The sequence below is a fragment of the Phoca vitulina genome, unplaced genomic scaffold (genome assembly GCF_004348235.1).
Source record: "Phoca vitulina isolate PV1807 unplaced genomic scaffold, GSC_HSeal_1.0 scaffold50, whole genome shotgun sequence".
Lineage (NCBI taxonomy): Eukaryota > Metazoa > Chordata > Mammalia > Carnivora > Phocidae > Phoca > Phoca vitulina.
The window spans coordinates 8,056,817-8,071,403 of record NW_022589753.1 but is presented as its reverse complement, the minus strand read 5'-3'; the positions used below and the strand labels follow the sequence as shown (position 1 = coordinate 8,071,403).

Here is a 14,587-nt window from a genome sequence, read left to right as displayed (position 1 = left end):
CAGGATCCAGGCTAAGTATTTAGTATCATATCAACTTTCTAGAGAGATATGATTTTGGTCCCCATTTTACAAATGAAAAAAATATGGAGGCAGAAAGGTTAAGAAACTGCTCAAGGTCACCCAGCCACTCAGTGGTAAGCAGCGATTCAAACCCAAGTCTGGCTGGCTTCTAAGCTCAGCTCACACTTTGGTCATTCACAGCACGCCAGATGCTCACCTGAGGCTCTTACCGCTGTCGGAAAGCGATGGGGGGCACCCGGCTGGGCACCAGGATACCCAGGTGCAGCATCTCCACAGGCTCGTTGTCCGTGGCCACGATGTCATATTTGCGGACGATCTGAAACACACATGCACAAAAAAAAAGGGCAGAATTACCCCCTCTTTTCCTGCCTTGTGGAATACAACAGAGCACAACTGCAAAAATCGGAGTTTTACCCAGCAGAGAGCCAAGCGGAGCTGGAGCTCGGCTAGTCGGCGACCGATGCACATTCTTTTCCCAATGCCAAATGGAAGATGCGCAAAAGGATTAATCTTTGTCTTCTCCTGAAGCCATCGTTCGGGCCTAAACTGGCTTGAATCTTTAAAATTTTCTTCACTGGATCCCAACACCTGGGTATTTAACATCAACACTGTCTAAAAACACACAGAAACACAAAACGTGTAAAATAACTAGAAGAAAACATTTGAACAGCAAAATTTACAAAAGGGATCCCCTTACAAATGTAAAAACAACCCACAAGTTTATAATATGGTGATTGCCAACATGTATTTAGTACTAGAAATATCCCAGGTAATAAATAGGTAAAGAAGTTTAAAATTTAGCATCACATTCTCACGCAACCCTATGTGGTGGGTTCCATTATTTTTTTTATTTTTTAAGATTTTTTATTTATTTATTTGAAAGAGAGAGAATGAGAGAGAGCACATGAGGGGGGGAGGGTCAGAGGGAGAAGCAGACTCCCTGCTGAGCAGGGAGACCGATGCGGGACTCGATCCCAGGACTCCAGGATCATGACCTGAGCAGAAGGCAGTCGCTTAACCAACTGAGCCACCCAGGCACCCTGGTGGGTTCCATTATTATCCCCATTTTACAGATGAGAAATCTGAGACTCACAAAGGTTATGTAACTCACTCAAGGCTATGCTTGAATCTAGGTCTCTTTTCCCCCAAACCATTAATCCTAACACCATACGACACAACATGTTAGCTATACACTAAAATATACATATTTCCAAAATGAATGCTCTCCCAGGGAAAGTGTTTATGGAGATCTGATGAATATTTGAAAGGCATATCTTTCAAAGCTCTATAAAGTACAGATTGCACGAATCCTACTTACTCCTTTGGGTAAAGCATATTCACCCAGAACCGTTGCTTTGTCAAGAGTCCTAGTTGTAAATGGCACACTTGGGGTAAGCCTGAAAAAACAAAATTAAAGATGTAAAGGTGAGCACAGACCAATATCTAGATCAAATATCAATGGGAATACAGAAACTGGTTAAATAAATAATTCCTGCATATGTTCATACTCAAAAACGGAACATGATCACAACTCTCATAAGGAAGTTGTCTCTTTTTTTTTTTTTTTAGAAAGAAAGTTTAATTTAATTTAATTTAATTTATTTATTGGGGAAGGGGCAGAGAAAGAATCTTAAGCAGGCTCCACACCCAGTGCTGAGGCCGATATGGGCTTGATCTCACAACCCGGAGATCATGACCTGAGCTGAAATCAAGGGTAGGACACCTAACCGACTGAGCTCCCCAGGCGTCCCAAGAAGTTCTGTCTCTCTCTTCCTGAAATTTATATCTCCTGTTTTTCTTCCTTATTGTGTTGGTTAACTTCCCAGTAACTGCTTAGTAGCTGTTAATAGTGGTTTTCTCCTGTTTCTTTCTGGACTTCAAATGTGTGTGTTTCCTGTGTCACGCTTAAGTTTGACTTTTGTTCTAGGTTTCTCCTATCTGCCCTTCCTGAAGTGAAAGCTGTTTCTTTCCTAATGCTAGAATGTTGTGAGTTTTGTTTTCCAGAAAGTGTATAAAAAGAATTTTCAGAGAACATTTTATACCAGAGGCTCAAAAACAAAGATGTCTCTTTGTCTTATCAAATAATAATATAGTTTTCTTGCTGAACTTCTTCTCATATCCTTCAATTATGCCCCTAATCTTAATTAGTGCTTACAGCATTCATTAGACTATTATTATTACCGATTGAAAGGGAGGACACTGACTTTCCAGAGATTTAATAGAATTTGCCCAAATGATTTAGGAAATGAATAATAGTAAAAGAATATGGTCCTAAGGCTCTTTTTTTTTGCAGTTTGATAAATGTTTCTGAGTCAACTGTGGGTGCTGTCTGTGGGCGTGGAGACCCCTCATTGTGTCTTTAAGAGAATGGCTTCCCAGCATATTCATGTTGGCTTAGGCATGTGTTCTCACCTCATAGATTCTTTCAGACAGGCTTTTAAATATGGCATATTCCTCAAATCCTCTGCCCGTGGCATCTGATTCTCAGGCAATACACTCTGAATTTCCTTAAGAAGCTTTTGTTGCACATAGGGATTACGGGATAAATTGTAGAGAACCCACATTAAGCTGTTTGCTGTCTGAAAGGCAAATGGACATAAACCTGAGTTTCTGCAAATAAATTGCCTTAAAACCATCATGAGCTGAACAAAAACTGATGCCTACCACATTGCTCTGCAAATGTATTGGTGAGACTTCTTCACGTGTCCTTATTTGCTGTGCGTTACACAAATACAGCATGTGAAAAGTCAGATTTATTTTAGAAAATAATGCCAGTTAAGGATAGCTTAATCAACGTAGACTCTTTGAAATAATCAGCTGCATTAGGACACTTAAAATTCAGTTTGATAAAAGAATTGTTTGAACACAAAGAAACCATGTAGAGCTGATGAAAGGAAAGCAAGCTGGTTAGGATTGTATCTGTGTTAATTTCCAGGTTGTGATAAGGTTTTATTGTTGCAAGATGTTACCACTGGGGGAAGCTGCAGGAAGGATCCAAGGGACTCTTCTCTACTTTTCCTTAGAATTGCATGTGAATCTATAATTATCTCAAAATAAAAAAGCGTTTGATCAAAAATTGTATAATATAGAAAATGGATAGAATACTTGGGTGGGGAAAGAGGGATAGAGATCCTGGCAGCGTTGCTAATAAGTTTTTTCTTTTTTAATTTTATAGTGTAAATGCACAAGAAACTGTATTTCTGGAATTTAAAAAAGAGGGTTGTTTGTTTGTTTTGCCACATCCTAACAAGTTATCTATGAACCCTGGGTTCCAGCCACATGCAAAGAGCCCTTGCAGGAGGGTGCCGACACCAAAATAAGACATTCTAGCATTGCGTTGAGTATTTCAAGGAACCAGCCACAGTTTCTGACGAAGGCTCATGGTCTTTTTAGCGGCATGCTTTACTTCCTTTCAGCAGAAGAGAAAAAATATTGGCTGAAACAGCCGGCGTAGCTTTTAGTTTCATAATATTCACCACTGGTAGTCATATGTATTTGTTTTTAGGCCTTTTTTTTTTTTTTTAAGTTAATGTAAGCCAAATATTCCTGTAAAAATGGTCATTGCAGACACGAAGACGCTTTTGCTAAGTGTCATGTGCCACTGACATCGATGAGCAAAGTGCGAGACGATTCGGAGCCAATGGAATTTACTATTTTGGGAAGAAGATGCCTCCAAGGCAGGCTTCTTCATGTCAGAAGACTGGCAGCCTCAGCTACAAATACACAGGGGACGGCATCAGTACAAGAGTCCGATTTACAAAACAGGAAGAGGGTGTAGCCACCAAATTAGATACACTTTCAAATTTCTCTGATTTTCCAGAAGTGACTTCCAGAATTGCCAGGACTAAAAAAGAAACATTTAACCATATCAGCGGGTCCCTTACCACAAGTACCAAATAGAGTTTCCAAAAGGCAGATAACTGTAGCTTTCACCAAAGACTTGTAAGACAGCCTGGGCCTTTTAGGGTAACTGCAGGGGCTGAAAATGGCCTGGGAAACCTCACAGGCACTAACTATCCCAGCTTGACCTCCGTGGAGGAGATCCATCTCGCAGCTGGCCTCCCGGCTTTTGCTCTTCCTCTTCTAGAACCTTCTTTCACTCCACCAGCCAGAGCCCTCCCTTCAAAACATAAATTTGATCAGGCTACTTCCTTGCTTATAATACCCCAAGGGCTTTCCATCACAGGTGTAATAAAATCCAAATGGCTTACTAAGGCTTCTGGTTAATATGGCCCCTTGACTTCTCCAACGTCAACCTGATCACATTGGCTAGGTCTCCAGCTCCCACCCTCTTTCTGCTCCAGGGCCCTTGCACATGCTGTTCTCTCTACCTGGAGAGCTCTTCCACCACATCTTTCCCCTGGCTGGCTCTCTCTCATCATTTCAGTCCCAGGAAGAGAGGGAACCCTGCCCCCTCTCCATTCTCCTTCTATCCCATCACTCAGATGGTTTCCTCCATGTCTCCTACCACTAATTGCAAAGATCCCATTTATTGGTGTGTCTACATGTTTCTGGTTGGTCTTCCTTCCCCGCAGTTAAGTTCCATGAAGGCCAAGACCTTGGTCTCTGGCTCATGGTGGTCCCTCAAGCACCTAGAAGAGTGCCAAGCACATAGTAGGCACTCAGTAGTTTCTGAATCCTTTCATTTATTCATCAAGTATTCGTTGAGCACCTACTTTATGCTAAGTACTATTCTACATCCTAGGCATACAGCAGTGGACAAAATCAAGTCATCTCCCTCAACGAACTCACATTCCAGCTGAAAAAAAAAGATAATGGGTGAAGCTTTACTTTTATCACTCTAGGGAGCCTCTTAGGCTAAGTGACTCAGTATGACAGTGAGCGAAATGAATTCTTCCTTTTAACAGCCTTCTGGAGCGTGAGGAGAAATGATAACTTTGCTGTTCTCTCTGATGTAGAAAACCCTACTTTTTCTTTGGACGAGAAACATGAAAGAAAGGGGAAACGTGGGAAAGAAATGAACTGGGACACATTCTTCTTAGAGATTACAGGTGTGTGAACCTTTGGGCCATGAGGAATATTACTACATGTCCCTCCAGTGATGGTGCAAAGAATGGATCGAAGACGATCAAACCCACCTGAACACCTGTCAGAATTTGTATTTGAGTCTGGCTGGGTTGTGTACCTACCAGGAGTATCAAGCACACTGGGGACGGAATTTTGGTATTTCAGATAGGTTGTTTCATGTAAGTCGTAATCAAGTTTTCTCCGGACTCACTATGTTTATGCTTTTAATCTGAAATAATCGGACTGGCAGAGAGCATGCCAATATTTTTAGAGTAACAACCACAGTCAGGCACTTCGGGGTAACGTGCACAACCTTTTAGAACATATTCAATTTTTAAAAATCTTTCTATGGTGTGGCATTTTACTGCCTCTGAATTCCCATAGCAGCTTGTGTCTTTAATATGACACTTGATTGTCCCCCTGCTGGAGCGCACGAATTCACCTCCTATCACCTGTTTAAGGACCGAGACTGTGTCCTGGGTCTCCCGCAGCGTCTCGTAGGAGACTTACCATTTTTGCTAAGCCAGTGCTCAGTTAATCCTTGTGGAATGAGTGAGCTGAATGAGTATTTAAAATTCATCATGAAAAAGATTTTTCAGCCCATTCGTTTAGCGAACGGACATCAGGCCCCTTACCGTTTCCACAGCGGCCAGCTGGAGCTCTGTGACAGCCGCATACAATTCTTTCTTGGAAAGCTGATTGTGGTGATAAATATCACAGAGGAAATCCGTGCTGGGCTGCTCAGAATGTTTCTCTAAGCGGTTGTCGATACAAGACTTGACTATTGGAGAAAGGAAGTCAGGGGACGATTAGGATGCGAAAGAATGCAAGAGAACCCCAGGTAAAATCCTCCCCGTGACATCTTCAGGGCCTTTTTTGGGGGGGGGGACACTGACCATTTCTTCAATGAGTTAACGTTGCCTTGTTGTTAAGTCACCAAGGATTGATCGGTGCCCACAGGAGCAGGGCTCCTCAAATTTTAACTTGCCAAAGAATCCCCCGGGCATCTTGCCAAAATGCAGATTCTGAATCGGGGGTCTGGGGCGGGCCTGGAAATCTGCATTTCTTACAGGCTCCCAGGCGCTGTTTCTGCTCTGCAGGTCACATTTCGAGTAGTAAGAGCTCAGAGTTTGGAAGAGATCGTCACGGGACATAGATGGGATTTGGGTCCACCTTCAGAATCAGAACTCGCACCCAGAGCCAGGTGTCTGGCTGGTTTGGTCACGAATACGGGCAGTGTGGGACTTGGCTCCCAGATCTGGGTGGTAGGGGAGGAGAGAACCTCCCCCAACGTTATCAAACATAAACACACGTGCACACACACACACTCAAGTGCAGTGCTTCCTGCATGCTGGCAAAGGTAGCAGAAATTTCTGGACACATTCTGGACACATTCTAGACATGTGTCTCCTTATTTCAATCCACTAGGCAAGCCACCACAGGAATAATAATAACAGTGAGGTTGACAGTATTAATGAGGACCATAAGTGGTACAGCAGTTAGAGCTAGACCTTTGGGAGTCCTGTCTGGCTTCAAACCCTGCCTTTGCCATCATCTAGCATGTGATCCTGACAAACTTACTTTTTTGTGCCTCAGTTCCGTCACTCAGGGCTAATAGAAGGACCTACTTTATAGGGTTTTTGGTGAGAATTAACTGAGTACATGTTTATGTGTGTGTATAAAAGATATGACATGGTATGATATGATATGGATCCTCCTACTAGTACCTATTGGTAACTCATAGAACAATACTCACAGCACCAGTATTCCCCTGATAATGTAGCAGAAATAGCTCTGATCCATTGGGTATTGAGATTAGCCAGGTTTTTACATTATCTATATTAGACCTAGAAACAGCTGCATCGAGGTAAGTATTATTATTGTTGTTATTAGCCCATTTTAGACACAAGACTACTGAGGACGAAAGAGTTATAGCACATTTGGTCAACGTGCTACACCGTTGACAGAGCTGGGATTTGAACCCAGGTATCTCTGACTCCAAAGCTCTTGCTTTTAACCTCTCCCAGCTCCCAAAGACTACGCAAAGCTGTCTTTTCCTTAGAATTTGCCTATGCCAGGGCGATTCTAAACTTGTGTTTACAAAGCCAAAACAATCAGGAGGCACAACTCCATCAAAGGATCAAGGTTGTCAGGTCAAGAAGATCATTCCAGACTTCTGGCAGCAGCGCCAGAGAAAGGGCTACGGGGGTGTGTGGCCGCATTACCTGATTTGAAAATGGTGTCCCAGGCCAGTGTGTGGGCCTGCCACACCTTGGTATTGAGGCTCTTGTGCAGCTCGACCGGGGTTACCATCATCCTCCCAAACGTGCTCATCATCTGTGAGGAACACAACGCCTTTTCATTCCGGTTTCTACCTCTCTTAAAGACAACTGGAGAGGAGCCTTCACATGGGAGAGGAGCATTCTACATGACCCGCACCCTCTGCTTCCACAAAGGCAGGAACTCTCCCCCCAGTGCTGGACGCGGAGCCCTCCCCCACCCCGGTGGCACAATGAAAATGATCTTTGGGATGATTTCCCACTGGATGTGTTTAATAAAATATGTGATCTTAGGACCTCCATATTTAAAGAGAAGAAGAAAGAAGGAAAGCCATCACTTTCATAGACTTCCATTTCCATTAATTTCCCAACGTTCGCCATTTTCTACACCAGTTTCATGGCATCTATCACATCCATGTGTGATCGACACGATTCAAAAATATGACATCGGAAAATTTTCAGACTCTTTTTCAAATAGTATTTTAATTGACTGACCTTTAATTGAAACACCTATTTAAACTTGCCTAAACGATGATGTAGTGTGATTCCTGGTTTACAAGCATACATGCACATACGTACATGAAAACACACGACACATTGAAAGTAACACTTAACTAGTGTAATAAAATAGGTGTGTGTGCCCCTCCTGGGGAAATGGGATGCACCTTTGTTAAGTTCTGAAAATTGGGAAAATTGCTATCTTCAAGGGGATGCTTACTGTTTTGATGGCCATGATGAAGTTCAAAGCTTCATCCCCGGCATTCTTCTGAAGGAGTCCAAATCTCTTCTCATAGAGCACAAGGCAGATGCCTGTCATTTAAAATAATCAAGAGTTACACAATCACAGCGGCACCGTAGTCTGGGAGTAGCGGGCTATTAAAGGGTTGATTCTATCTTTTGTAAGAGCAAGGTCTTTTCCAAGAACAGAGGAAAGGCAAAAAATCTGAGAGAAAGGGGCATGATACTCTTCTCACTTTCTAGAAATTGTCTCCACATCCACTGACCCATCCGCTGCAGAACCTCCGGGTCAGAAATGCCACGGTGAAAATACAGCCATTTTTATACAGGATTGAATGTCTCCTGCAATGCCTTGCTTTTGTCAGAGTTTATCATTGACACCATGTGTAACAGACACTGTAAATGGCCTACCCGATACTCATTCTCTCCCATTTCTTCCCTAAGAGATCCCCAATTTTATTTAGAGTGTCAATGTATCAGTCCTCGGGCAATGAATCTGGATTGATCTAAGACTCTGGTGACAATCCTGTTCCCTGATTCCCCAGGCTTCCTGCAGCAGCCTGAGAAGCCACATGGCCCAGGTCTGGCCAATGAGGCTTAAGGAAAATACTCCTTTGCTTTCTTAATAAAAGGGGCAAGTACAGCTGTCCTAGCTCCTCCCTCTTTCCTTCTTGTTTTTGCCTAGAGTGCAGAGGTGAGACCAGGAGGGGCGGTGGCCATTTTGCAACAAGCCAACCAGCTAAGGATGGATGAGCAAAAAGATGGAGAGCCCCCAGTGACATCGCTGAGTGCTAGCTGCAGACTGCTCTCCTCGAGACTTCTCATAACACTGGAACAGTAATTTTTAAGCCACCACAGTCCAATCTTCTTTGACTTGCAAAGACATGCATTCAGTACTCCTTCATTTGGGTATTTCCAGTGGACAGTTTCCAAAACATACACTTGTTTCTCCTCTGTAATCATTCCCTCACTTTATTCTACTCCCCTTTCCCTTAACACCTTCTGTGGGTTTCTTCTTTGCATGGAGCTTTCTAATGTGCTAAGATAGTCAAATGGTCTCTATCTTTAAAGTGAGGCTCAGCAGTTGGGGGAGACAGGTCATGACAAAAGCCTCCATCCTGTAGTGCCCTCTCCAATCCCTTGCATGAGCAGCCAGAGTGATCCTTCCAGCAAATCAGTCCAAGGCTCCTTCCGGTTAAAAGCACTCTGTATCACTCCCAGGTACTCCCAAGCTCAAAACCAAATTCCCATCCCTAGTTTACATGGGCTGGCCACTGCCTTCCTCCCATCCTCTGCCCTCACCATGTTGGTCATGCTCTGGTCATTCTGAACATCTTCCTGTTCCTTCAACAGGATCTTCTCTGCTCCTTCATTGACCTTCACCTGGTGAACTCCTACTCATCTAACAGGCCTCAGCTGATACGGCCCCACCACTGTGAACCACCCCCTGACCAAGCTCAGCTGAGGCAGCTCTCTCGGATTCTCCCACAGCCTCGAACCTCCTCAGTCAGGTGCCTACCCATTCTATGGAAGCAGCTTCCTTGCCTGTATCCCCACTGGGCAGTGTCCCGGTCCAGGCGGAGCTCTGCTTTTTGTTCCTAGAGTGTTCCTCAAAGAAAGGGATCATCCCCTCTTCTGTTTGGAACCCTCCATGGCTCCCCACCTGACTCAAACTAAAAGCTCAAGTTCTGGCCAGAACCTACAGCCCCTGGCTTGGTCTTCCTCAGCCCCTCTTTCCCTTCCCCTATCATCCACCCCTATGGTCCGAGACATCACTCATACTTCCACCTCGGTGTATTTGCCCTCCCTGTCTCCACATTCTGGAACGATCTTCCCCACAGATGCCCTGTGGCTTATTCCTTTAGGTCTCACCTCAACTGTCTCCTTCCCAAAACAGACTTGCCTCATCTAGGAGCTTAGGTTCTTTCTTGAATCCCTTACCCCTTGTCAAAATATATATTTTAAAGTGTGTTTACTTGTTGATCGTCAACCCTACTAGACTCTAAGCTCCATGGGAACACAGATATTGCTTGTTTTGTTCCCTGCTGTGTGCCTAGTACCAAGCATACTCCTGGGCACATAGCAGGTGTTCAATAAACATTTGTTGAATGACTACATAAACAACCCATAGTGCAAAGCATAACCTGAGTGCTGAAAGCATGAAAAGACTGCATGAACAGCTCTTTGTTGTCACTGACAGTATATGATTAGAGTTATTAACAGAGCCACTAGGAAATCAAACGAACAAGACCGTGAAGACAACTTACTTTCAAATGACCATTTGTTCAGTTCGCTGTATAAGTCTTCAATATGGCCCCTCTCATCACAGAGCTCATCTATTCTACCCATAAAATCAGCCAAGACCTTAGAAGAAAGAAACCACAGAAGATATATTTCAGTCATTGAAGGAAAACAAAAGTTTAAAGGCTCCGTAAGCTAACTTCAGGTTTTGCTACCTTGTATATTCACTGCCCATGATGTTATTAATTCTGAAGCAACACTAATTATATATTCTCCCTGGGGGCTCACCTTCTGCCCTAACAACCTCGTCCAGGGGTTATTTTCTCAGCTTTTCCCAAAACCACCCTAAAGCTTAGGTTTCAGCTTTTGATCTAAATTTAAGAAAAGGAAAACATTTCTTCTAATCAGAATGGGGACTAAACCATGAAGGAGCAATCAGCCAAGTGTCTGTTGGCATAACCTGTCAAACACCATGAGGTCTGCCGCTTCCATATCTGGGCCAGCAAACATCTCCTCACTGGCTGGTATTGTGTTAGGCGTGTTGAACTTGGAAGCAGAAAAACCTGCAAATTTGGGACACAGCTCCTTCACTAAATAGCTCTGTGACATGGGACAAGTTACATAAGGTCTCTAGATGCCAACTGCCCAAATCAGGGTTTTAGATGACTAACGCCTCACATTTAACAAGGCTTGTATCGTACCAAGCACTATGGAGTGTGTTATCTTAGCTGATCCTCACAACAACGCGGTGAGGTAGAAAGTACTATCATTACTCCCATTTCCTGCCTAACAGAGGAGAGAACGGGCTTCCAGTGGGGCTCGGGTGCTCGCCCTTGGACACGTAGCTGGAAAGTGCCCATGCTGGGGCCTGGAACAAGGTAGGTATGACTACAAAGCCCATCCGTGTAACCAATGGACATTTTGTCCACATAGTGCATTAAAAAGGACTTTGAAATTGTTACCATCAAAAAACTCCAGAAACTTCCCATAAACATATGGAATTTTCCCTACCTATCAAATAATAATAATAATAGTAATAATAATAATAATAATAATGACAAAATCTGGAGACAGTGGGTCTGCATTTCCACATGGTAGTCATTTGCTGGAGCTGGGGCAGCTGTCCCTTCTAGAAAGGGCATGCAGTGTTCTGTTTGTTAAAATCCCTGCTGGGCCTTCCTTACACATTTATATGAATTACCTGGCCCCTGAAACCTTCTTGGTTTGCAATCTTGCACCTATATGATCCTATCTGGGTCCAAGTTCAGTTCAAAACAAACACCCTAAGTGATCAGGAGTAAAGAGAACACTGTATGCTTAAATCCCTCCCTCTTTGGCCCTCTGTTGACTAAAGGATAATGTCTAAATGCCTTATCATAGTCCAAAAACATTAAGTGCTGCCCTCTGTCCAGCATCGTTTCAGAGAGAGCCTCGCCTCAGCTGCTCTGAATGTACTATTCTCTGAACACTCCGTGCTATCTCATGCCTCTCTATTTTCAGCAAGCTATTCTCTCTTCCTGAATGCCTTTCTCCACCTTCTCTGGCTTGAAGACTCCTATTCAAATGGCATGACCGAGGACTTTTATAAGCATTATCTCATTTAATCCTCCCAGCAAATTTGTGGGGTGGGAACTGTCATGTATTTCCCAATGTATATATTGGGAAAGTGAAGCTTAGGGAAGTTAAGGGAAGAGTCAGGTTACAGACCTAGGGGGTGGAGGGCTGAGGTTCAAAGCCAAGGCTGTGGAATACCAAAGTCTCTGCTTGTAATCACTCCCTTATTGAGATGTTACTTTACAAGAGAGTGAAGGAAGGAGGAATAAGGGCTTAGGGGAGGAGGAGTGGGAAGAAAAGGAAGACCCCTGAACCATCAAATTGCCTGCACTTTGTAGCTATGACTTGAAGTTCCATAAACATCTCTCCCTCCCCAGGCTCCCAGCCTGCAAACCTCGTTGATTTTGTTGTCCAGCTTCATAATTTCTACTGGTTTCATTAGTTTTTTCTGAAAAGCACTCCGGACCCTCTGCCAGTCCTCTCCTTCCCTGGGAGGGAAGCAGAATTGTATTTAGAGCAAACTGAAAGGAAAAGAAAGGAGAAGCAAAGACGCCCCCCAGCTCTGCCACTGTGTGAACTCTATAATCAAATGAACACTGAGAAGCATGCCACCAACCTCCCAGAGAATGTCAGCATTGGAATATTGGGGGCTGGTTTGACAACCGAATGAAACCACCTTTCCTCCCAGCCAAAGATGACGCCAGAAAGGTGAAGTCCAGGTAATTGGGGTTCAGGGCTTTTGAGGTGCCCTTGCTGGGGCTGACCTGGGAGGCCAGATGCCTCAATTCTCAGCAGTAAGAGTGGGCACCCAAACATCCCCTTCACCGGCAACCCACATCTGTTTGAGAAAAATTTTCTCTTCTCTTAATCCATTGACTTGGGCTGAAAGTCACATTCACAAAACACCGCAACCCTAGAATTCTATCATTGCTTCCAAATAATACACAATCAGAGCTTCACTGGAGCTGTAAAAGCCTGTTCTAATCATCCACCTTCTTCCCTCACCCCATAGTAGACCACACAGCCTGTGATGCACCACACATTACTATGGCTTTTAATTCCAGTGATTATATCCTGAAAAATACAACTATTAGGCGTTACAATTTGGAAGTTAAAAAAAAAAAAAGTGCTAACTTGTTAAATGCTAACAATGAAAAAGCAGAGGAATCTCATCACATAATGGCATTTATCTATCTAAAAGAATGAGACCTTGATGTCCCTCCTCATCCCACCTTTCCGACTAGACTTGGATCTTTCTGGAGGGGAATGGGTCCCCTCCAGACAGGAAGGTAGCTGTCAAAAGCAAAAGAAGTTAATTTCTGGCGTGAGCTCACAAGAGGGGATTACAGACAATCGTAAGGGATAATTTTGTATATAATACGTTGGCCTGGCACGCTGACTTCCGAACCTCGACCCGCCCAAGAGTCTGAACACCACAATTTGGATAACGCTTTGGGCCTTTCTTTAAAAAGGCACAGCCCTGCCCAGTCGCCGGAGAAAAGGCAGGTGTTGGGTGCACACCTCTTCTCAGCCCACTCTGATCTAGGCAAGAGTTCGAGACTACGCCGGGTAGAGCCTTTCGTGTTCCCCCAGCATACGGAGGGTACCACCGCTGAAAACCCTCTCCCAATTTCCAAGCGCATCGAGCCCAGACGCCGGCCCCCATCCTGCCTCCTGGACTCACAGGATCAGCAGCCCGTAGCCCTCCTTGCGGTAGTCGCGATAGGCCTTCCAGGGCTTGATCTCCAGCCGCTGGGGGTACGCGCTCTCCGTGCGGTACAGCGCTTCCAGCAGGCACGGCGAGCCCAGGTGCACCGAGTCGAAGGAACCCAACTTCATGCGGAAAATCTTGCCATACTTCCTGTGGTACTCCGCCTGCCGCGGGCCGGACCAAGTCAGCGCGCATCCCTCGCAGTCCCGGGACCGCTCCTCCCGCCTCCCGCCTCCCGCCTCCCGCCTCCCGGGGCCGCAGCTGCCGCCACACTCGAGCGCCCTGTGCGCCCGGGCCGCGCGCCTCGCCGAGGGTTTGGAACGCACGCGGGGCAGGGAGGGGAGAGGGAATTGGGGCGCGACGAGGCATTTACCAGCGTGTCGTGCTGTTTCTTGAGGCCCCCTTTCCAGAGAATCTCCAGCAGGCTGCCCAGCAGCGGCCAGTTGGTGGGGCCCGGCAGGGCGGCCGCGTTCTGCGCCTCGCGCGGTTCCATCAGCGGGCAGAGGGGCACCTCCCGCGGCCGAGGGGGTGCGCACGCCGCAGACGTCACCGGTCTGGGTGGCTGCCCCAGGTGGCGCAGCTGCTGGAGGAAGGCGACAAGGGAGCGGCTCTTGCTGATGGGGGAGCTCATGGCAGCGGGGGACACCGGGCTCGTGGGAGTGCGCGGGGACCGGGAAACGCGACTTTGCTAGAGAGGCGCCGGCGGGATCCGGGGGGTTGACGATTCTGGGAGAGGAGCAAAGAGGGCCAGCAGGTGCGATGGAGGGGGCGGCAGAGGAGCAGAGAGAAGAAAGGACCTGGAGCAAGGATGCTCGGCGCTGCCCCGTGCGGGGGCCTCAGGGCGCGGGTGCCGGCGGAGCGCTGGCCCCAAGAGCTGGAGGGGTGCCTCTGGGGGTTGGGTGTCTCTTGGAAGAGGAAGGGAAGGAATATGGATCCGCCCGTGGGTCTGCGAGGCTGACTTTCTGGTCTGGAGCCGCGAAGTGGAGGTGTCAAGGAGGGTAGAGAGATGCTGCTA

At 45.7% G+C, this 14,587-nt stretch overlaps 1 protein-coding gene across 2 annotated transcripts; it reads right to left on the bottom strand.

The window, feature by feature from the left end:
* Positions 1 to 226: 226 nt before the first annotated feature.
* On the bottom strand, positions 227 to 14,203 carry LOC116621781 (1,25-dihydroxyvitamin D(3) 24-hydroxylase, mitochondrial). 2 transcript variants are annotated; one of them, XM_032387780.1, is made up of 11 exons: positions 13,946 to 14,203; positions 13,546 to 13,736; positions 12,256 to 12,349; positions 10,334 to 10,430; positions 8,047 to 8,138; positions 7,275 to 7,386; positions 5,685 to 5,830; positions 2,434 to 2,600; positions 1,340 to 1,418; positions 436 to 633; positions 227 to 337 (listed from the first exon to the last, which is right to left on the bottom strand). In XM_032387780.1, the coding sequence occupies exons 1-11, from the start codon at positions 14,201 to 14,203 to the stop codon at positions 227 to 229; spliced, it is 1,545 nt and encodes a 514-aa protein (XP_032243671.1). The 2 variants fall into 2 exon arrangements, with proteins under 2 accessions (XP_032243671.1, XP_032243672.1); XM_032387781.1 differs by lacking the exon at positions 436 to 633.
* Between the last annotated feature and the right edge of the window lie 384 nt (positions 14,204 to 14,587).